Source organism: Falco biarmicus, chromosome 12, assembly GCF_023638135.1.
Source record: "Falco biarmicus isolate bFalBia1 chromosome 12, bFalBia1.pri, whole genome shotgun sequence".
In the NCBI taxonomy this organism is placed as follows: domain Eukaryota; kingdom Metazoa; phylum Chordata; class Aves; order Falconiformes; family Falconidae; genus Falco; species Falco biarmicus.
Genome location: NC_079299.1, coordinates 20,099,321 through 20,123,562, shown reverse-complemented (window position 1 = coordinate 20,123,562; position 24,242 = coordinate 20,099,321). Strand labels below are relative to the sequence as shown.

General features: G+C 38.1%; 1 protein-coding gene across 3 annotated transcripts in view; it reads left to right on the top strand.

Annotated features, from left to right (window-relative positions):
• The window catches only part of ZFAND3 (zinc finger AN1-type containing 3), a 145,648-nt gene that overhangs the window by 81,233 nt on the left and 40,173 nt on the right, over positions 1–24,242 (top strand). For all 3 annotated transcript variants that reach the window (XM_056356994.1, XM_056356996.1, XM_056356995.1), the window contains 2 exons: positions 13,346–13,525; positions 23,779–23,844. In XM_056356994.1, coding sequence (XP_056212969.1) covers positions 13,346–13,525; positions 23,779–23,844 — 246 coding nt within the window. The remainder of the gene's footprint in view (positions 1–13,345; positions 13,526–23,778; positions 23,845–24,242) is intronic.

The window sequence follows — 24,242 nt, the reverse complement described above, 5'->3', positions numbered from 1 at the left end:
CCCTTTCTTTCTTCTATTTAATTTATCCATGTTTCAGGTTTGATTTGCTGAACTGATTCATGCAAGATAGCAAGATGATGCCACTTCACAGTTCTGTGGTTTTCTCCCTGCTGAAGAATGTAGAAGTTTCTGTTTTGGAAAAAAAAATCTGTAGTGGTCACTGATCATATGGAAGATGAACATTTCTTTTGGCTTTGTGTTACGGGTCTGAACGAGAGGATAAAGGGCAGGGGGGTTTGTTGATTGTTTGAGGTGGAAATGATGGGTTAGTTGCCAAGTTGCTTCTGTTAAATAGATAATCGAATTTGTCGTAGCAGTAATTAGTCTAAAGTGGATATACATAACGAGATACTTCAGAGTGTCTTTACAGAAAATAGGAAGCTGGTTCCTACCGATGATGATCAAACAGAATGGAAATTGATGTGCAGGGAAGGAAGTTTTTGGGAAATGCAATATAATAGAACACTTCCCTCTGGTGGCAGGCGTTACATAGTCTGTTGTATCACACACTGAACTGGGAACTTCATGGGGGGGGATGCTCTGACTGCTCGTGAAGAACTAGTAGAACATTTTTTAAAGATAATTGAATGCATATAGGGTTTCCTGCCACTCAGCTCTTTGAGTATAATGGGGGAGGGTTGAGCTGCTTGACCCAATTTGTTCCAAGTTTGTCAGTTAATTACATTTTTCTGTTACCCTCCCGTCTTGCTGCTGGGTTTGGTTGCCTTTTGCCATTTTTGCTGGGCTGTAAGGATAGGCTCTATGGATGTTTGTGCTTTAAGAAGGTAATCAGAACAGCATGTGTGAAACAGCTAATAGCTTCTAGCAATCATTTGGCTCTTTCTGAAAATTTATTCATCCTTTAATTCATTCATATTTAGCTGTTTGATCTGAATTTTATGTGCCTGTCCTCACTTAGTTTCCAAAGTAGTGCCTGTAATTACTTGTACTTGGAACGCAATTAGCCACCCTAACTGGAGGAGAAAGGCTGTTTTTAGCTGTTTATCTTGTAGTTTATTAATGCCAAGAAGCAGATAATTTCTAATATTTTCTCTATAAGCTTTTCAGAAGATGGGTTCAACCTATCAATCGATACAATGTGAGCCCCTGAAGAGCCTGTATAATTGTTATTTCTAGCTCTGTTTAGGCATAACAAAAAATGCTTCAAAGAATGCTTTCAAATGCTTCTTGAAAGCATATTTGAGTTCATTGCTTTTCATGGCCATTGCACTTCGGAAAGTGTAACAAACTAGCTGAATGTGTGAGAATAACATCTTTTTGTCCTTTTTTTCTTTTTCTGTTTAGTAAGCATTTCAGGATGATTTTTACTGTTGTTCTTTCAGAGCGTAATGAAAACTGTTCTTCCCCTGCCACCAGGTTGAACACTCAACATATTTTTTTTGCTGGTTTCGTATATCATTAATAAAGAACCTGTGAAACCTTGTAAATCTCCTCTGAGGCTCTAGATGAAAAACAAAAAAACCAGGGCCTTTCTGTGAGTAGGAGTCCTAATTCCATGGCCGTGACACTGCTAAACTTGTAGAAACGGAACTTGGAACATGGAGCTTGGTCACATGAATCTGTTTACATGTGCAGAATCCCAACGTTACCAGCATTTAATTAATGTGTTGTTTAAGGTCAGCACTTCACTGCTTTTGATTTAGAGATATATGCTTTCCAACTGAAGACTTCCATTGAAGGGATTCCAGATCTACTGCGCCCAGTAACAACCATTTCCAATCCAGAGCTCTGGAAAGGGCACTGGTGAAAGGCTAGTTTTCTCATATCCAGTAACTTGCAAGTGGTAGCATTTGAAGAAGTGAGATTATATCAAATCACAACTCATGGACATGAGAAGCAAAAGGATCATTTTCTTATGCTTTTTTTGTTTATTGCACTTTCCCTCTATTTCCATATTAAAACATAGACAAGAGTATGTTTTTTTAGCCAGTTTCAGCAGTGATCCTCCAGCACTGTGCTTTAAATTCACATGTATTTCCTATATAAAAAAAGTGAATTCAGGAGTGTTTTTATCCTTCTTTTCCACTGGGGGGACAGGAATGTGTCATTCTGAGAAGAGTAGTTTTTCCATTCCTTTTCCTTTTCTACACTTCTTTTAATGTAAAGAAAGCAGAGAAGCATCTAAATATTGAAATAGTCAGCATTTGTAAGAGAAAAAAGTTAAAAAATCCATAAGCTTTAGATATGTACTCACTAAATTACTTATTTTGCAGCCATTTTATCCTGATTTCAAATTTTGAGATGTGCTACAACTATTTTCTTTGGGATTAATTGGCTAATAATGAGAATGTGTGTTGTCATTGACTTGAATTTAACATTTCTACTACCTTCTTCTAGATGACAATTTTATTGAATGAAATAATAAAAAAAAAGTTTTTTTTATTAACTCAAAACTTCAGCATGTTTTGTTGCTCACAGAGAGGCCTAAGCAATGTTTATTTTATTTAGGCAGTTCTTTGATATCTGCACATACTCATATTTTTGTTCCTAAAAGACTGGAAAAGAAATACATATATTTCAAGTTTGCTGGAAATAAGCGAGGAGTGCTTCAAGTGGGGTTGAGTTTCTGAGCTATAGTTTTCCATAGTGAGTATTTAAAGTAAAACAGTGGTTTGCAGCAGCTGCATCTAGTCAGTTTGCTGTGTTTGACCTTTTGGATTCATAAATCTAGATCAGCTTTCTTCTCCTTGGTCCTTGAACTTCAGCAGTTTTTTGTCAGCAGGTTGAACACCGCTTTTGTGCATTTATGTATGATTACAGAATAGGATGGAGGGGATAGTAAGTGGGAGACTGTAGCTACTTCCTTAAGCTCCTGGACTCCTTTGGGAAGTCAGTAAAATGTGGAGCTTGAAGCTAAAGTAAGAAGGTGTCTGATGAGTTTCCAGTGAGCTTTCTCACTTGTGTGAGATTAAAACATGACCTGGGTTTTTTTTTCCCCTTCATATTATTGTAGACTATTGCAGCCACTAACTGTTCTCATGAACTGCAACAATGGCAAAGTTTTTGCCCCCACAACTCTGAAGACTGACAGACTTGGGAGATTACTTTCCACACTTTTCTGTAGCTATTGCATACGAAAGGCAGGTATTTATTGCAACAAGTAGCATCACATTCCACTAATGTTGAGAAGGGTGGGAAGAAGCTCACCCTTATACTTCACCTCGCCATTCATTGTGCACAGGCGCACATTTCAAAGGCTTGGGTTGGCTGTGGGGAAATGAGTGCCTGCTCTCCCTTCTCTTCCAGAATGGTCTTTAGCTCGACCTTTGGGCTATTCAAAGGAGATTGGGGAAAAGAATCTGATAAATGAGGAATTCAGAGGGATGTTTTGAGAGTTTCGGTAATGGTAGTTATTAAGGTGCCTTAACTGGAGGTGAGGGAGAGGGAATTGATGAGGGGTTTGTAGGTTAGTACTAAAAAGGTTTAATTTACTGTAGAGGCCTTTCATCCCTTGTGAAAATCCTAATGGTTTATAGTACAGTCAAATATTTGGAAATGCTTGAACTACAAATGAGACTATTATTGGCAGAAAATGAGGCAAACGTTCACTTTAATTGAAACCACATAAATTAGACTGGAGGAATTAATTAAAAAATAATAGACATGCCTTTTCAAATTGGAGGGTTCTCTCTAGGTATTGGAAAGGGCATGATAAGGTGACTTAAAAGATAGCTCCAGTACAAGAAAAGCTAATTGAAACATTTCCTTTAATAAAACTATATTATTTCCTACGTGCCTGGTGAATGAAGTGTCCAGAATAAATATGAATGGTAATTAAATTCTGTTTCTATCAGTTAACAGTCCCATTTTCAAGATCCGTCATATATTACAAAAGCACCTCAAAAAGTTCACTTCATTAGTTTATTTCGTATGACTGTTGCAAAGTGCTTTGGTTGTGGGTTTATGAATCAGATCCTTCTAATAAAAGTGAATTATTCTTTTATTCTTCCCCTTTAGGAGCATAGATATAGATGTATTGTCACACTGTGAATTTAATTTGAAATGGGACATTTCTTACTAATTTGTTTGGTTTCATAAAGGGATACTAGTACTAAAGGAATTGTAGAGGTAAAGATACAGATGTTTAGGGGAGTGGTAGAGCTGCAGTTATTTGTAGGTTGTGTGCTGCTCTTAGTCAATTTTAAACTTAGACTTCTGAGTATTTTCTAGAATTTTGTCTTGTCTGGTTGTAAATGCTCATGTTACACGTTTTCCAAGTTGTATTTGAGAATAAATTCTGTAGATCACAGCTGCTTAGATGTTCTCCCCGGGTACTTTTTTTTTTTTTCTTTAACTCTCCTATATTTAATTCTATCATATCTTCACTGTTGTATTACCTTCAGATCATGTTAAATGATTGCTCTTCTTAAGTGCAAATGGATCCTTCAAATGGCAGCAGCCAGTTAGATTTACAGACTAATTCCGTGACCTTGTATCAGCTTACTTTTGTTGGCTGTTGGGTACCAGTTTCTTGTTTCTTGCTGGAGTTGGTCAAGTTATTGTCATGGCTATCTTTTGCAGTGGCACTATGTAAAAGTCCATGACAAGTTGCCCACTTAGTTGGTGTTTTACTAGTAGTCTGTTTTGGTAAATGTTCTTCCTAAAGAATTCCCACTCTACATATCGTTGCAAAATAAAATATTTCTTGCAGTCATGACCGAGGAGTGGTCACTTTGTTTAAAGTTGATGCTTTCACCTTGGATTATTGCCAGTATCCTTTGACACAGGTTCAAGGATCCGTACAGTGTCAATTAGTTGAGGTATAAATAAATTGTCTTAGTATCCTAGTTCCACTGTCAGATGCAGGTGCTGTATAGCTAGCCCCTCACTGGTTTTGCAATGTCATAGTACCTTTATATAGTACTTTCTCACCGTATGTGCTCTGTAATGAATTAAAGTATGATTGCTAACTGTGGACCTGAGGGATTCTGTAACAGGAAATTTAAAGTGGATTGTTAGAATAGTAGTTTACTCTTCATAGCTTCACTACTTTGGATCCTGTGATGACAGGCAATATGTATTCTTCTTTAAGTTGGTGAGTTTTATGGAATAATGGAAGTTCAGTTGCAATAATGTAAGCATGCTACTTCAAGTAACAATAGGAAATGTGACCAAGGGTTTTTAAAATGTTATGTACAGGGATTTTCAGTGACCTTGTAGTGGTTTGACCCTGGCTGGATGCCAGGTGCCCACCAAAGCTGCTCTATCACTCACCTCCTCAATTGGACAGGGGAGAGAAAATATAACGAATGGCTCATGGGTCGAGATAAAGACAGGGAGAGATCACTCAGCAATTACCATCACAGGCAAAACAGACTCAATTTGGGGAAATTATTTTATTTTTTATTCATTCATTCATTCAAATCAGAGTAGGTTAATGAGAACTAAAAATAAAAACTTAAAAACACCTTCCCCCCACCCCTTCTTCCTTCTTGAGGTCAACTTCACTCCCGATTTCTCTGCCTTCTCCCCCCAAGCAGCACAGGGGAATGGGAATAGGGGTTATGGTCAGTTCATCACACGTTGTCTCTGCTGCTCCTTCCTCCTCACGCTCATTCCCTGCTCCAGTGTGGGGTCCCTCCCACAGGGTGCAGTGCTTCAGGAGCAGCCGGCTCCAGCACGGGTCCCCTGCAGGGTCCCAAGTCCTGCCAGCAGACCTGTTTCAGCATGGGCTCTTCTCTCCGTGGGTCCACAAGTCCTGACAGTGAACCTGCTTCAGCGTGGGCTTCCAGCAGGTCACAGCCTGCTTCAGGCCCATCCACCTGCTCCAGCGTGGGGTCCTGCATGGGCTGTGGGTGGATCTGCTACACGGTTCATCTGCATGGGCTGAGGGGGACAGCATGTCTCAACATGGGCTTCACCACGGGCTGCAGGGGTATCTCTGCTCCAGCACCTGGAGCACCTCCTGCACTGACCTTGGTGTCTGCAGAGTTGTTTCCCTCACATAGTCTCACTCCTCTCTCTGGCTGCCATTCTGTTGCACATTCCCCTGCCCCATCTTAAATACGTTTATCCCAGAGGCTCTACCACTGTACCTGATTAGCTCATCCTTGGCCAGCAGCGGGTCTGTCTTGGAGCCGGCTGGCATATTGCCTCCATTGAGCTTGGGGGAAGCTTCTGAAGCTTCTAGCAACTTCTCACAGAAGCCACCCATGTAGCCCCTCTCCTACCAAACCTTGCCACGCAAACCCACTACAGCTTGTTCCCGGTCAGTACTGAAATAGCTACAGTAAACAAGTTGTTAACAGGCAGAGCAAGGAGTGTTTGTTTTGTGGGGAAGCTGCTCTCAGAGGATACTTTTGCAGGTGATAACAAAATTCCTTTCATCATTTCAGGATTTCACAACTACTTTGAAGGTGGTGGGGTCTTGTGCTGTAAAAATGGCAATTTTTTCCATTGCAGTCATGTAAGGTGTTATAAGCCTGGTTAATACAGTCACTGTAAATTCTTCTCACTTTTTAAGGAAAAGAAATGCAGTTTTGTATAAAAGATGTCTGCATATTTATTAATGACCGTGAATCTTAAGTTGAAGGTCATCTGTAATAATGTTATGCTTGTTGTCTTGCTAGCCTTTGTTTATTAGATATTCATGAATTTTCTTGCTAAATAATAGGCAAAATCTGGTAGTCAGATCTGATGCTCCTCTGTAGCTTTAGGAGAGAGTTATTTTATAGTGTCAGAAGAAAGAAGGCCTATTACAGAATGTCATCTTTAAGCAAGAGTTGTGGGGTTTTTTGTTTGTTGGGTTTTGGTGTGGTGTTTGGTTTTTTTTAGAGAAAAACACTTCAAAACAAAGTATCGTCAGATTTCCGGGGGGACAGGGACATAAAAAAAAAGAAAAGAAAACCTCCAAACAAACAAAACCCCCAAAAAACTTGATCATGTTAAATATCCCAGTAATTTTACAAGTGTGGCAGTCTTATTAGATAGCTTGATCCTAATTCCTGAATGATAAGTACATGTAATTGCAGCTGCATTCTCACTGTCTGTTTGCCACCCTTAGAGATCCATCTTTTTTTTTTTAATTTATTTTTTCCCTTTTCCTAGTATTTTTTCTACTTATTTGAAAAGGAAATAAAATGCATATGGAAAAACTCAATTTATGCAACATACAAATCTCAATATTATTTAAAACTATCAGTAATATGTTGTTATCTAAAGAAGTACAGCATGAAGGGTAACTAAGCATAAAGAACTCTTGAAGAAAAACTGGAAAAAATGAAAAGGTTTTATTTATGAGTAAAAACCTTAAGAGCTGAGGGGCTTTCTTGTACCACATGCTCACAATTCTAAATAAACCTCAGTTGTACAGAAAACCCATCTTTCTTTTATTTTTGCTGGTTTGTTAATTCTCTTTGTACTTTGTGCTTATCTGTGATAGTGGCGAGCTCTGCCGATACCCCATACAAGTATATACTGCAATAGTTATTTCACACTCTCTGGTCTAATTTTCAATTCATCCACCTATAGTTCCTATTATTATTGTAGATGTATTAAGAAATATCTTTTTGTATATGTGTATATGTTATATACTGTTTATATATTTATAAACATAATTTTGTACAGTACTTACCTCTGATTCTGTTTTATGATCTTAGTTGTCTTCTAATACAAACACTTGTGCAAATTCTGTGGTGCATTTCCCCTAAGGGCAGGATATCTGTGTTTATTCTGCAAGTGGGCTTGTGCACCTTTCTGCCTGTGTGTTATTTAAAAAGAAAAATACTGAAGCAGTCTTCCCAAGTGGAGTTTTATTGCTAGTCCATTATTGGAGCTTTAGATTGCATTCAGATATAAAGGAAAAGTTTTATTCATTTCAGTCTAATTTATTATGCAAAATTTAGTTATATATGAATGACATTTGAAATGTGTTCATAAGCTATGAAGCAGAAAAGTCCAGTGAAGAGTTCTCAATAAATTAGTAAATGAAATCTTTAGGACTTACAGTACTATACCATGGTCATATATGAACAGCTTTTCCAGAGACCTGAAGGAAAAAAAAATATGATGCAATAACTTAAAATAAACATTTCACTGTAGCAGTTTCAGTGTCAAAATATTTGTGTTACTTCCCATAGAGTACATTCAAAATGCAATTTCTTTTAAGTGTGGGACTGTTTTCTGATTAGAATAAGGTAGAAGTGTGTATGTTTTGTATGTTGGGATTCTAATGGACTAGCAGACATTTGCTGTGACACTAACACGTTAATTTATGCTCTGTAAAGGAACAAGATGCACTGGTAATAAAATGTGCAGATTGCACATTTAATGTAGTATAAGAAGCAAACACTCTCCAAATAACTTTTTTTGCTAGTTCATACTGTGAAGTTATGGGAGCTGTAGGACTGAAGAATAAAGAAGTGGTGTAATACTGCCCATCAACAAAAATAATTACTTTAAAGGCTCTAATTTTCTCTTCTTAGTATACTCTTTACTCTGACGCTTCTCACAACATCCGTAATTTATTTGAATGAACCCATTTCTTATTAATGAAAACATCTGTTTCGAACCAGAGAATGGGGAAGTATTTGTAACCTTGACTCTCAAAATAAACCAGAAGGATAGCTTAAGTTTAAGACCCTTTGGGAGTTTCATACATCTTATGATTTCTTATACCATAGCATGAGGGCAAATGAGAAAAAGCTCTGGCTTAGTATTAAGTCATTTCATGTAATAGTTTGACATGCCCCTCTTTTTCAGAATAAAATGCTTTATGACACACTGATACTGCTTTTATTTGCCTTTACCGCAAGTTTCAGCTGATTGTAATCACAGAAATTACTTGACCAGAAGCTGAAGGGTTGTTCCCTGCTTAGTTACAGACCCCATACAGTTAAGCAAAAGTGTGGACTCACTATTTCCTTAGGTGTTTTGTTGGATATTGATGGCTAAAGTAAACTAAATACTGGAATTGTGACGGATTTTTTGTGTCACTGCATCAGGAGTATTTTGGGTGATGGAAGAGGCTGGATATTTTAAATATTTGTTAGTTGGATGAATATATTGGGAAGGCTCTTTCTGATTGCTTACCCTAACCTGGTAACAGTAACTGCACAAATGTACCAGGGAGTTTTAGTCCTGTTCACAAGATGTGATTTTGCATTGCACCTCTGGTTTTATGGGTTAGAATCAAAAGCTGTAAAGGCAGTGGCTTTCGTTATCAATGCTACTTTACGAGTACAAATGGACAAAAGATTGTCTTGCAGAAGATCTTCTGAAGTCTGGAAACAAATCTGGCTTCTTGCCTTTCTTTTAGTCTAAACTATTTGAATTTACTGTCTATATGTAGTGTATGAAATGTTTGTCTATATATGCACATTTTCATTGTTTTGCTTACAAAGAACTCCTAAGTAAAAAAAACAAAACCAACACTCTTACTGTTCACATCTCGTGCATGAAAGCCCTGCCTGAGATTTTCTTCTCCTGCTGAGACACTGGGTGCAGCCCCCTTAAACTCCACAAAGCAAAAGGGTTTTGGGGCTAGGAGCCTGGCAGTGTTGCTGCTTACTACTAGCAGCTTCTTTACTGTGCCGTAGTGGTTTGTTGGATGTATTTCACATATTTTACTGATAGATCTTGCGTCTATCGGTATTCCCAGGCAGGAAATGGCTCATTTTCACGTTATTTTGGTGCTGACTCCATCTTGTACCTAACACCAGGATATTTTTTTTTTAAAAAAAATAATTAGCCACTAAAAAAAACCAAAACCCAAACCTGAAGGCAGTGGAGAAAGGGAGATAATGTTGACAAAGTGTTTTCTGGAAAAATTGAGAAAGTTTGTTTCCAATAAACTGTGTACCTGTGAAGTTTCTGTAAAAAGTTACAAAGTTGCATTGCACTAAGTAGGAAAGGGTAACGTGGGTTTGATGGATTTTTGCTCAGGCATTGTGCATTTTCACACAGATTTTGCTAGCGCACTGAAAGTCTCAGTAAAAACGAAGGAAAAAATTAAATGAAAGTATTTTGCATGCATCTCTAGTTAAATAGAAATTTATGGAAATTATGATTAATGTCTTGCCAACTCTGGTTCTGTTTTTCCTTCGTTTGAGACTATTAGGAGAGGTCATTGTTCTGTCAACAGAATTACATTCTGATTTTAGTCAGAATAAAGCCTCTCTTTCAAAACTTGCCAGGGTCCTGTGTGTGTATTTTTGTTTTGTTTTATTTGTTAAGCAGTTAAGGCTTAACTGGATTTATTCAGACACAGGTCTCCTGTAGTCGTTGCCAGCTTTAAGTGTGCTTGGGGGGAGATCAAGGTGATCTGCAAGTTATTTGTGTTAACAAGAAGCCTGGTTAACAGAAGCCAAATGCTGTCCACCGATACACAGAGCAAATATAATAAAGCTCATCCAGTATGTCATTAGAAACGTATTTGTACCAGGTAAATACTGGACCACAGATTTCTGAAATACCACTTTATCATTTGTTCATAATTTAGGTCAAATTTATTGTATCAACTATGTTACTGAATAGGTCTTGTGTTGCTGTTGACACCACATTACTAAAGCAACTGTTAACAATTTGCTGTAGTGTAAGTAAGTAGTACAACTTAGTTAGGGTTAGTATCTCTTGAGTGCTTGAGATCAGCAGACTCAACATTTCCCTCAAGTATTCTTGACTGCAGTGAAAAAGTGGTTAAAAAGGGGGGATTGGAGACATTCTGAGGTGCCACATAACTGAGCAGGCTAAGACTTTTTGGAAAGTTAATTTTTGCAATCTGAGTAAAAGTTTGTTCTGAACACGTGCTCCTGGATTCATGGAGGCAAAGAGCATTTAACTGCCATGGCAGGTTTTACTGCCGTGTGACAGGTCTGAACGGTTTCACTAGTATGCTTGTTGGGAAATGCTGTCACTGAGTGACCATTTTTGACAGGCTTTTATGGTCTCTTTGAAGTTGGAGAATTTATCGATAGGTTGCAGAAGTGAATAGTTTTCCACAAAAAAAAAAAAAAAAGGAAAGAAAAAGAAAAAAGCCCACCTTGGTCAATGTGCTCTTAAACTTGCAGCTTTGAGAGACACAATGCAGCAGTAGTACTTACCATACTATCACTAAGGGAGTGTCAGGACTTTTATCTACATCATTTTGAAAAAATGTTGTTTCTTTGGAAATGCTTTTTGTGGGTGACACTGAGCTAATGCAGTCTAAGTATTTGCAGCTGTCTAGCAAAAAAACCCAAAACAAAATAGTGTCTGAGAATTTTTAACTTGCTGGATTTAAATATATATCATAGTATCGCTGTTTTGTAACTCTATGCTTCCTTTTTAAATGCATTTTATAGATTGCTCACTGTGTATAATATTGAGCCTACCCATTATTTTTGCTCTGCTCCTTGAAGATGGAGTTGCTTCTACTTCTGGTACATGTGCACAGCACTGCCTTGGATGCAATCTCATGTAAAACACAATCATTGTAGCCACTTGACATTTGCAGGCAATGTGAAATTTTAATTTATTTTCTGTACTGGTTATTTATAGGCTGTTGGTTCCCAAAACACCTCCAGCTGTGAGCTCCCCTTCTGTTAGGACTGTGGCATCAGTAGAGGCGTGAAGAGCTGGGTGTTTTCTGGGGTGGTGGCTCCAGTTATAATCGCTGCAGCTGTCTGATTGTGGCTGGTGCAGAATCCCAAGTGCTTGAAGCTTTCTTGACTGCACAAACACACTAATAATATCCAGGAGCCCAACTTGGGTGCAACTATGTGCATGATAACTAGTGAGGCCTGAGTAGGACATCTTCCTGAGTCCAGTAAACCCATCCCTGACAAAAAGCATCCCACCAGTTTCTCAGAGCTGTGTTATGGAGGTTGATGACTTCTTGTCTGCTGCCTCTCTCCTCCTCCTTGGCTTTAAGCTTGTTCTTCTCCAAGCTGGACTTCTGGCTGACTCTTCCACAGCAGAAGTTACAGCTTAATTTGTCTGGCAAATCACTTAAATCCTAAATCACCATTTAGGGACTGTTTGACTACAGTGCTTCCCAATCCCAGTGAGTCATGTTGGCAACCTGTGTTTCTAACACATCATCATCCACAAATTTTTATGGACTGCTGTGTTTTCTTCTCTGTCATGACATAATAATGAGCAACCGAATACAGATCTATTTATGTGTTTGCCTAATGAATAAATTCTGCCTATGTAATATTTTTTTAGATGTATTTAGAAATACCAAAAAGTGATGTGCTTAATCTTCAGCTGTCTCTTTAAAGGGAAGAGGTGCCTTTGCATTGTGAGAGTAACTGGTTGTTAAGCAAAGCAAAATCCACTTGGCCGGGAGGGGTGTTCCCCAGGGGCATCCAGTGGCAGAATTGCTGGATTGAAACCCATTGGTGTAGCTGGTAGGAACTGAGATTAATGCTCTAATCTGTGGGGTATCAGGAAGTGTGGTTTTGGGAAAAAACCCTCAAGGAAGGATTTGCACTTAGAAAAGAGTATTTCCCCTCAGACCTGATTGTGCTTTGGAGGCAAGGTGAGCCTGAGGATGGCATCTCTCAAAGACATGGTATTTGGACTATGGGGGCAGTTTGGAGACTTAGTATAACTTGGGACTTGCTGACCAAAAAAAGGGGGTGGGGGGTGGGGAATGGGGGGAGAATGAGAACTTTGAAGCCAGATCATTTGTGCGAAGCTTTAATGTAATGTACCAGTTTACTTCCCATATCTATCTCCATGGTCATAAATCAGTGAGCAACTTTTAATATCAATGTTGGAGTAAGTGAAGGAAGGAGGAACCCGCCCCCGCCTCGCCCCCCCCCCGCCCCCCCAAACCCCCATCAAGCAAGTGATGCAAAGGCAATCCCTCACCAGCTCCCCACTGCTAACATGGAACCATAGCTGTCTGCACTAGGTTTCCCAAAACCTACTGGTGGGTTTTTACAAAACAGCAGCGAGAAGTATTGTTTTTAGAGAAGTGTAACATTTCCTTATACTTGTAGTACATGCCTTAGTTCTTCCCTCATTGGAAGTTTGTTCGTTTATGCATTTGTATGTGCTTTGTGTGAACTATTTTTAAAATTATGCTGTGTGCTGTGTACTGATAGATGCAGTGGTAAACTGTGGGTGCTCTTGAATGGCGGGGGAAACAAGACCTTTGTGTAGTTCTGAAAAATGTTTATTGTTCTTCAACAACCCATAACTTCTAAGGCATTGTAAATCTGAAGTAAAAACATGAAGGCTACTCTTTGTGCTGTATGAGATGTACAAATAATCAGAATGATGATACCTCTGGCAGTGGTTTTTGGGTTACTTTTCTTATGCTGAGGGGGAGGTTTTGTATAAAATTGGATGATTAGCTTGAGCAAATGGGTGATGTATGAAATCTTGGTTTTGATAGATTTCCAGAAGAAGCAGCCAGATGATGACTCTACTCCCAGCACAAGCAACAGCCAGTCAGATTTGTTCTCTGGAGAAACGAACAGTGACAACAGCAATACCTCTCTAACCACGCAGGCCGCTAACTCCAACCAGCAACTTTTGACAGAACTGAATGTAACTTCACCGAGCAAAGAGGAATGTAAGTGCACAAGTCCTAAGTGACAGCAAAGGAGGCTTAAACATTTTGCTTTGTTCTCAGGCTTGTGTTGCCCTGACTCCCTTTGGAAGTAAATGGCCTGGTATTTGGGGTGAAGAGAAGGGTTAGAAATTATTCACAAAATAGGCATTGATGGCTTTAACCAAAGGACAAATTGAAAGGGGTTGCAGGAGTTTCTAACTATACAGCTGTTTGAACTGCAGTACACGATTTAATAACGATTTTGTGGCATGCTCATTTTGAGAAACTCCTCGCTTTACTGGTAAATAAATACATATATTCTAGGATAAACACCAGTATCTTGTGAAATTTGACTTTAAAACCTTTTTTTTTTTAATTATTGCAATTGCACATAGCAGTGACTGTAATGCATGTTTGTCTAGACTGCTGCTAGGTTACTTGCATAAAACCCAAGTTTCATGTGGTAATCCATCTCTTCTTTCATGACCCATCTTTCTTCTTTATTGAACTCTGTCAGGCAAATATTCTCCCTGAAGGTAAGCTAAGATGTTAAAAACTGGCAAACACGGCGAGATAAAGTTGTCTTTTAAATTATTCTAAACCGCTATGTAAGTTTATCCTATGTGTAATATATTGAATTTTAAAATCTGCATTCTACAACTTAAGCTCAAATGTGTAATTTGTCGTTTCATTTTCCACCAACTGTAGTTTTATTTTTAGAAGGTGGTCTATGGAGAGAATCCCTCTTGAGCTGAGTTTACGTTGTGGTTGGTAAATAGATGTACACACTGCAAGAAAAACATGCTTATTTTTTAGTAGGAAATCTGCAAGAGCTACTCTGGTTCTTCAACCTCGAGGCAACTGCTGGAAATAGCAATGCTGACAAAGCACTAGAACTAAAAAAAACCTTTAGTGTGCTGCACTTGTTTTCAGTTGTGTTAACTGTTTGCTTAGGATGCTTTGGCTGAATTACTGAAGTATTTATTCTGTTTACAGGTATGTAGACTTTGCATATATATTCTTTTTACTTACCTAGATTGGCTGTGGACAAAGACAGAGTGTTGTTTTGGGATTGTGGTAGTCTGTTAGGCTACTAATATAAAATTTTTAAATGAAGTTATTGTTTTCTATCTCTCTGTGAGAATATTGTCAGAAATACAGCAGGGTTCAAATGTGAATGTTCTGATAAGAGTTCTTCTAACAATAGTAAATGTGCCATATAATCCTCGTCTCTCCTTAGCGTACACGGCTGCTGCTGACCACCCATCATCTCTTCCTTCTGTCCAGCACTTCTTCAGGGGAAGCCCGTAGTTTGCTGTAAAAACAAGGCCTTAAAACAACCTTCTTAGAGAATTCAGCAAAACATTATACTTCAGCAATACATGTGAGCGTTTACAGGGGCTTCAGCACCTCTGCTGGCCTATTAGCCAGGATCTACAGCGTTACCGGTGCTTTCTGCAGTGCTTACTGGGTCAGGTTATCTGAAAATGTGTTCAGTTAAGAATTAAATTGTGTTAACAACAAAGTGTTTCTGCTGTGACTGAGAAGGACTTGGGGGTAAGTGAGGTGGTGATTACAGGGATGGGAAGGAAGGAAGGAAATTAAATAGTGTCCTTCATCCTGAATTGCTGTGAGCTTGTGAACGTATACTGAAGGTGATGGATATTAAGGCAGCACAGCTTGCAGAGCATTTGAAAATATTACCTATAAAAAAAATTCTTTATGACTTCCTGCTGGGGTGATTTTAAGTGAAATACAGTGGAGAGATTTGTTTACAGCTTGAACGCTCTCTGTCTTCTCTCACATCCCCACTATCTCTTTAATGAAGCTTAATATCTTTTATCAGAAAATTATACACAGATGGAGATTTTCTGATTGTAATGGCCTTAGTGTGGAAGATTCTTTCCTGTAATGAAGAGTTCCCAAACTTTCAATGTCTTTCTGATTTTGAGGTTGTCTTTTTTTCTGTGCAATATTTATTTTGCAGCAAGTTCCATAAAGCGTGCACTGCTCTCATTACAACTGTATTCTTCAAACACTGATATTGTGCAGTGCCATGCGATGACGTACAGATGTGCTGTTCTGAATAGGACTGTGGTAATTCACCAGAAATCAATATATGGGACCCTATCAAAGTACAGAAAAACTGGGGTATGCGGGAAGGATTCTTATGGTGGATTCCACTCCCCTCCCTCTCTTTCTTTTCAAGCTTTTGAGGACAGTCTCACCTCAAGGTATCTGCCCTAGTACTTGAGTCCATAGGGTAAGCGGATTGGACAGAATTGCAGCAAGTCATTTAGGCAATTAACAAATTCCATTCTTGTTATGACAACTGAAGAGAACCATAGAAAGCCCGTGTGGTAAGATTCATATTCTATGTCAAAGAAAGGGAGGGTGTGCTTTGTATTTGATTTTAAGTAGCCGTTTCCTTTTTTTAACACAGAATAAATGATACATGAGAAAAGTTCCTTGGACTGGATTTTTCAAGAGTTCAGTTTGGCAATGCGCAAGTATTTCTGCCTTTGTTTGTTAACTGTTTTGATTTTATGTGAGAGTTGCATTTGCATTCCTGTCTTGTATACACAACTAGCTTGTAGTGACTTTCCATCTCCCGCCACCCTCAGACCTGAACAATCACCAACCCCAGTGGCTTCTTTGCTGATTAATAACTCTCCCCCTAGTAGAAGAAAGTTAGTTCTCAGTCTTACAGTTAAAATGAGCAAAAATGTGTTAAAGATTTATGCCCAGGGATAGTGACTCAAGCTTCAGGACTTTTTTTTTTCCCCTCCTTCACCTGTGTTTTGTTTTTATGAAGTATGACTTGTCACCAATTTCAAAAAAATGCTGTTGCAATTTAGAGGGGCATTAACATTCTAAAGAATTCTATTACTTTTTTCCTCCACATGTGCTTTTTGAGTTGCCGTTTTCTATCCAGAGCCTTCAGGTCTCATCAGTTGCAGTAAGTGTTCTGAAATAAACTTTTGCAGGCAAGGAGTATGTTGATATTAGTATAGCTTTTCTAGATCTAGATTTGCATGAATTTTAATGATCTGTTTCTTAACAGATGGTTAGATCAGTCCAACTTTTGTTCTGCTGCTGCTTTATGTGCAGATGTTTCTCTTTTCAAGTTCTTGTATAGTTTACATCTATTATAATTTTTCCTTTTCATCTTCTCTCTTCATTTCGGAGGTCCTACTGGTAGTTTTTTCAGTGTCAGTCACCATATGAGCTGGTTGCTCTGTCAAAGATTTCTTTTTCTTACTGAGTGGGCAGGGGTTTTGTGTATTTTTAACAGACAGGAAAAAACAGATTTGACAATGGCCTTCACTTCTTTCTTTCCCTACCTCCAGCCACTAGCACTCTTTAAAAAAACTATCTTGTTAAGGAAGGTTCTGTGTATTTTGGTAAAGAAAAGGTCACGCTGCGCATGGAATAATTTTGCTTAGTTTCAGGCCTTCGTTGCTTTCTTTGGGGCTGTCACATTTTTCTGTGTGAGTGGACCTAAAGCTGGCGCTGTGCAGGTTTAAAACTAACTGTGTTGTTATGCGAGAGGAGAAATGTCAATGTGAACAACTCTGATGCTGGCAGCTGGATCAGATTTGATATTTCAGTAGTTCTTAGCTTTGCTTGGCATGATTTTATTTTAATTATGTGCTTAACTCTTACTGGCCTCCTTGAGATAGCAACAATCACAATTGAAGAAGGACAAAAGGAATATCTGATGTTTCTAGAAGAGTTGAGCGCTCTACATTTCTACGTGGAAGACTTTATAAGAAGAAACGTAAAGATCTGAGATATTGCTGTAAATGTCAAAAAAAAATACTGGCAATTTCAGCCCAGAAAGACGGGGATGATTACTGACCATACCTTACCTCTACATATGCTGAATTTTAAAGGCCCAAATATGAATTTTTAGGACTGAATGTCTGTAAGTTTTGGCTAGTTACTGCATACCCTCCAGAATTTGAACCACTGCATGTCAAGCTAAGTGCTTAAAACATCATTAGTTCATCTCAAACACTTAAATTTGCAAGACAGGTTTGAAAAATTCTTTAAAACATTATTTTATTAAGTATTTGCCTGCATTGCAAGCCCTGAAATACCCCTGATTGTGAAGTTATTTTGGTGAAATTACTTTATGTTCATGAAATGTGCTGCATCTGAGACACATGCACCAGGCCTCTGTAAAGGGTCTCTGGCAGAAAGGTGAGAGACTGTTTTTTCTACTGCACCTATTGGATATTTATACTCTGAACTCCGTGGCTTGATGAAGCATGACTGTGTAAAAAGCTACATAGGCTATAGTACTAGAAACATAATTGTATTTTTTCTAATTTGGGGATTTAAAAAAATAATTACAGTTTTTTCAACATAACCTTATGAAAATTGGATAAACAAGGGCACTTTTCTTTCTGCTTTTGTTGAACGGCCTTCTCTCTGACACTATGCAAAAGCTTTCTACCAGTATAGAAAGACTTCACAGTTTTTGCGTTTTGCCTGGGTTTGTCAGCAGGGTCAGAGATGACAGCTTTCTTATGTATGCTCTGAAAATATTTTGTATTTTGGATTATTATTGTGATATCCTTAATTGCATTTTGTGCCTTTTAAGTAAGGACAGTGATTTTTAAAATGACAATTGCTCTTAGATGCTATCCATTTCGAAATGTCCTGGCTTTGAGAATTCAGTTGCTCATTGCCGTAGGAGTCAGTTTTGTACATCCTGTCTTTTTTTCTTTTTTCCTAATTCTGGCTATGGTGAACTTTGTTTTCTGACTCATCTCTGACTAAAAGTTATATGCATACCCACTTCTATAAAGTATTACATTTTCAAAAAGACCTAGCTACTTGCCTGTTTTTGTCTTGCTTGTAACAGATGGTTGTAGAAAATAATTTGCTTTGTTGCTGACCTGAGCTATTCTGATACTGAATTGTACATTTTTCTCTGATCCAAAAGAATACAGTAACTTTTCAAATTATGGTGAGCTACAGAACTAGCCTAGCTGACCTGCATGATTTAGTACTGCAATTAAACTTGTACCCAAACATAGCTGGTAAAGCTGCAGCTAGGTCATGGTGATGATGAATAACTAATTATCCTTATCAACTCACAAGATTGTCATGTGTTCTTTCTTCTTGTACTCAATTTTGTATGTCTTGTATCAGAGCAAGAGGGGACACACCTCTAGTCTAGTATAGAACATACACCTGGCTGGTTTTTGATATTACAGGCACCTCTGGAATTCTGTGCCACAGAATAATAACTAGTTATTTTCTCAGGCTTTTAATTTTATTGAGTTAGGTAATAGCAAAAGGTGTTTTGAATTGTAATGAATTTTTTTTTAGTCTTGTTTTCATTAGATGATATGTACATATAGGCTTTTGGTACTGTTTTTAATGTTAAAATTAATAGTGATTCAGTTTTTCGTTTGGATTATCATCAAAATTGGATTTTCTTGAATATTAATCACAAAATATGTATTTATTTTTTAGTATTGATGCAAACACTTTTTATCTGGGAATTTGAAAGAATGCTTTCAAATATCAAACCATATTGAATTGTGGGCTATTTGAGTTGTCACTTGAGAAGTGCCTCTAGAATTAGATGCCAGTACAAAACATAGGCAGTTAGGAATTTGAACAAGACAGTGACTGGTAGAAGTGTTGCCTTCCTTGTCTTATGATGGTGTGAGGATCTTTCTTTAAGTTTCAATCTAATCCCTAAAGTCCCAGTTTCATTAAAGAACATTTCTGGTTCTTGTAACATCTTAAGCAAAGATCCGGCACATAGATTTATTAAATGAACACTTCTTTCCACGTCTGTGGCATGGTAATTTTGAAACATAATAAAGACCAGCAGAATAGTACCACTGTTAATTGTTCCCTCTGATTTATAGTCACTTCACACTGCAGAGTAGACAGTGTATCCTAGGGTCCCGTTTATTAAAGTGAAAGGACCCCATGGAACATGAAACAGAAACACAGTCACATTAGAAAAATGTGAGTTTAAGTTGCACAGCTATCAAGGTTACGTAAAAATTATTTATAAAAATATAATTTAGCTGCTGGTTTCAAAAGCAGATTTTTACACTTCAACTTACATCTGGAAAGCAGGAAAGTATCATGTCAATTTTACAAATAAGGAAATACAAGTGAGATGACAGCATGGAAAAAAAGTGGAATCTGATTCCTGTTTCAGTTTACTTCATCACAGTTGTTAAATTTACCAGCCATTCAGCAGCAGCGAAGTAGTCCAGGTTTCACTTCTTTCTCCAAAAGCTTGATGTAGGTAAAATACCACAAAAGTAAATAATGGCAGATTTGTCAAACTAGATTCTAAAAAGTATGCAATGGTGTGTGCTATAATCCTCTTATCTTTTTAGTAATTACATCACTTAAATTATCATGCAGCTTACCAATTCTGCAGCAAATAAGCAGTTCTTAAGTGCTGTAAAGTTCTGTTTTTCTTTTTTCTTTAAAGAGATTGTATCCTGTCTGTGCAGACTGAATGTAAAGATTTATGTTCCTCTCTGTTTATGTATTGGTGTTTGTAATCAATGACTGTTTTCAAACTCAGTTGTGTAGATTAATTAGATTATGTCTCTACCAATTCAAGAAATGCATAACTAGATTACTGGTTTGGACAGGTTTCCAAAGGTGAGTTCTTTCCTGTATTGCAAATAGCCCTGAAATTCTCCCTGTCTTGGCTACAACACCGCTGTCCAAGGAAATTCAGCTCTTACTTGTTACCCTCTTCCAGCCTGTTGCATGGGGGGAGTTGGTGTGCTTTTGCTGGGAAGGAACCATCACAGTACTGAAAGCTCAAAGTGGTGTTTGGGTGTGCTTATGTCATTGTGAGCGAGTGTTATTGAGCATCAGGCTCCTTCACTTACTTTTCGTGTTTGTTCATTATTTGGTTAGCAGTTTTTGTGTTAACTGTAATTGCTTCAGTGTGTTATTTTAATCTTAGGCTTTGTACACTTGTGCCGAGCTTTGTTTCACTCCGTTCTATCTCTTTCACTGCTCAGTAAGTGCTTCCAAGCACTGTTCAAGTATACCTGACACATGTTCTCTGAACTTAGCATGTCCTTGAACAGCAAGGAGAGGGGGTTACCCTAGTGTTGTCCTGCACAGGGCGTTCTGACTGAGTCACTTCACTTTACAAAAACTTCAGGAAGGGGAAACGAGAAGTTACCCTGGCTCAGGGTATGTCCTGCAGGACGGGTGGTGCTTGGCAATTGTTCCCGTCTTTCAGGAGGGGAGGTGGACAATGCAGAAAGGCATTCTAAAAGTCAATTTAAACATATGGAAGTTATAGTAGTAAATAATAACAATATTAATGTATCTACGTAAAATTGTACTACTTTGGAGACTTAGCAGAGAAACTGGTTTTGAACAGTTAACCACAGTTAAATTCCCTTTAAACGCTTATTTTTGGGGGAATGAAGATACAGATGTATCCCAAATCATGCTAAATTATAAGCCTACCTATGTGTATAGCTAAGAAGGACTGGTGCTGTACTGTTATCTGACTTCTCTTTTCTTTCATGCAGAAATTTTATAAAAACTGTGGGAAATATACTGCCCTGTTTCAAATAATACAAGGATGCCTGTATTAGCCATTATATATACCAAAAGATTCAACATAATAACTTCCAAGTAGAATTGCACAGTCAAACCTGTACTACCTAGTATTGAATTATGCATGACATTTTTAACGGAGGAACAAAAACAGTAGCAGAAGGAAGTGCTGCAAAGGGTATGCTGCCTTTGCTGGTTATTAGGCACAGGTATACATGCATGCAAATACCAAGATATTCTTGTGGAACTCTGGTGCTGTGCTATACAAATGAAAACTATATGAAAGTAATACCTAATGAGGGAAGATTAAATAAAAGAAAAACTCTGACACAGGGAAGTGCAGAATACATGCCAATGTCCTGTACTTTAGAGTGGGAAATAAAGATCTCATATTAAATTGGATGCTGGAAGTACCAGGATGCTGGAAGTACCAACTAGTGTAAATATTTACAGTACAATAATTGCAAGGATTACTCTTGTTTGATAGTCCACGGTGATGATGCCTGTCAATGTCTATTCAGTGAAAACTGGGAGAATGTAACTACAACTATTTAAAGAAGAGCCGCTTCATCTTCGGAGGCAGCTGTGGTCTAAAGTCAGTTCAATGAAATTCCATACTCTGTTGTATATCTCCTGATACATTCCATGTCCTTTTGTATATATTGTTTACACAAAGTCTTTATTGAAACCAAATACTATATACTTGGTCTTTGAAAACTGAGACTGACTTAACAGACCTGCTGTGTGATTTTTTGAATATCCAAAAGGTTTCAATAGAAAACTTGGTGAGGGTTCTGTTGTAATACTGATTTTCTTCCCAAACGTGCCAAACCCTGGACTAGGCATTTTTTGAGCCCTTTACTATAGTATTACTGACATAGATCAAGAGGATATTTTCGGTTTTTATATTTGAGCTTAGAAAAAGGTTGTAAAAGATGATTTGAGCTTACTTGACCATTCCTGGTTATTGCAAAATATTTTTTGCTTGCTAGTGCTCTCAAGCCTGGACCAGCACAAACATGGTGATACTGGGATGCTTGATCCGTCCATCCAGTGTGCTTTCCTGTTGGCGCAGAGAAGGCACCCACCCCAGCTGCCCTGTCCCCCTCGCTGCAAAATCAAGCTTGGCTCTTCTCATGTGCAGACTTGACTCTGCAGCAAGGTCCCCACCAGTCCCCTCCACTTAGCTGTGGAGTTCAGCCATTTCTCACCAACTCCCTCCTTGCAGCCTGCAAAATCCAACCATCCCTTGCAACAACTGTAACTTCTGCCCTGCTGAGTGGCCCAAATACCAGCTCATTGGCCTTTCTGACTACCCCTCTACAGATTACCTGTTCCATGGTTACAAACTAGTGTATGTTGCCTGAGGGACTTTTTAGGAGAACAGGAAAACTCAGGAAGTTTATCAGTCCTTCTCTGGAAAACTGAAAACACTTGCTCCCAAGTGTATTTCATTGAAATCAAAAGCACCAAAATAATTCCCTCACATCATTCCTTTCCAATTGCAGAAGCTTCTTTTCTTTTTTCATAGTGTTACAATGCTATGAGTTTTACAGGGTAGACAAATTTACCCAAGACCTGATACTTATTAAAGAAAGAAATGAAAGAACAACTTGAAGGGGGAGCATCTCAGAGAGAAGCAAAAGGGTACAGTTTAATAGCAGAGCAGACTTGAAAATATTTGAGAAGAGAAAAACATTGCCAAAGCCACAATGCTGCTTTCCAGACTGCAAAGGCTGAAAAAAAATTAAGGGAAAAAATATTTTTCAGGGCATAAGACTCTACGTTTAAGGTTATCTTGTCATACTAAGCTCTGTTGCATTGCCAGAATAGTACTAGTATATCACCAGCAGTCCAGTGCAAACTTCATTATTGGTATTTTGATAGCCAAGCTCTACTAGATCTAACTTAATTTCAGACTCTCTAGCATCATCCAATTTATAATATCCAATTAGCAAAGCTATGATGTGTTGTTACCACTGGTAATGCTACTATCAATTTGTTTTGGCATCACTGTATGGAGTTTATTTTTATTTATTTATTTTTACTGCAAGTCGCTGAGTACACTCAATTGGTTGCTATTTTAACAAGATCTCTGGAGAACTCTTCAACGATGATGCATGTTAAGAAAAAAGCCAGAAAGCCATTTACTACCAAGCAGATACCAGATGAGTGGGCAAGAGTCCAGAGTTCAACAAAAAAAAACTTCACCATGGAAAGAGTTTGTTAGCATGTGCTTGTGCCACACTTTGAAAACATAATGAGAACAAGATAAGAGGCAAAGTCGTTATCTCACTGGAGTCAGTGACAAGGTTTCTGCTGACATCAGGGAAGCAATCACTTCATCCCTTGCGTTACTTGATAGGATTCTAGTTTTGTTCTGACATAAACAGTACCTTTGTCAACGTTGGAAAAATTGCAATTACAGTGCGTATTTGCCTAAAACTGCCTCTTGAAATATTTATAAAGTATAACATAACTTGTCTTTTTGTCCCAACTTGTCATCTATTTTTTCAGTGCAAGACATATTCGGATTTGACTGGGAAAGAAATACTGAGAATAGTAGACTGCTTCCATATGCGCTTTCCAAAGACAAGTGCTGCTCAGCGTTTTACATTCCTAAGTATAATCTTCATGTGGTTGTAAATGTTAAATGTAAGTGGTATTTTGAGACATATGATCTTCTCTGTTTCCAGGTGGGCCATGCACAGGTACAGCTCATGCCTCGTTAACTGCACCAACCAAAAGATCTTGTGACTCAGGTATGTGTTTTGTGGGGGTCAAGGGATTAGATTTTGTATGATACGTAGCTGTATGGTTATAGTTTAATAGTCAAGGGTAGTATATCTGGTGAATGTCCGTATATCAGTATATCACTAAATCTGGTGAATGCCAAATGAAAGTATTGTTGTAGTGCTGTCAGAAATGTATATATTTCTGTGTATATATGTGTATACAAATATATACAAAAGGAGTTGTATGGCAACTAGTTCATCTCAGAGTCCTGTTAAACGTAATTCCATAAATATACTATGGTTTCAGTTAAGCTTTGTAAACATCAGGCATACAGGAGCAATTGGTTTGATTTAAGTCTAATGATTGTGAATAGTGTTCTGGAAATCCCCCCTTTAAACGCAAAGTATTGAGCAGAAAGAAACCT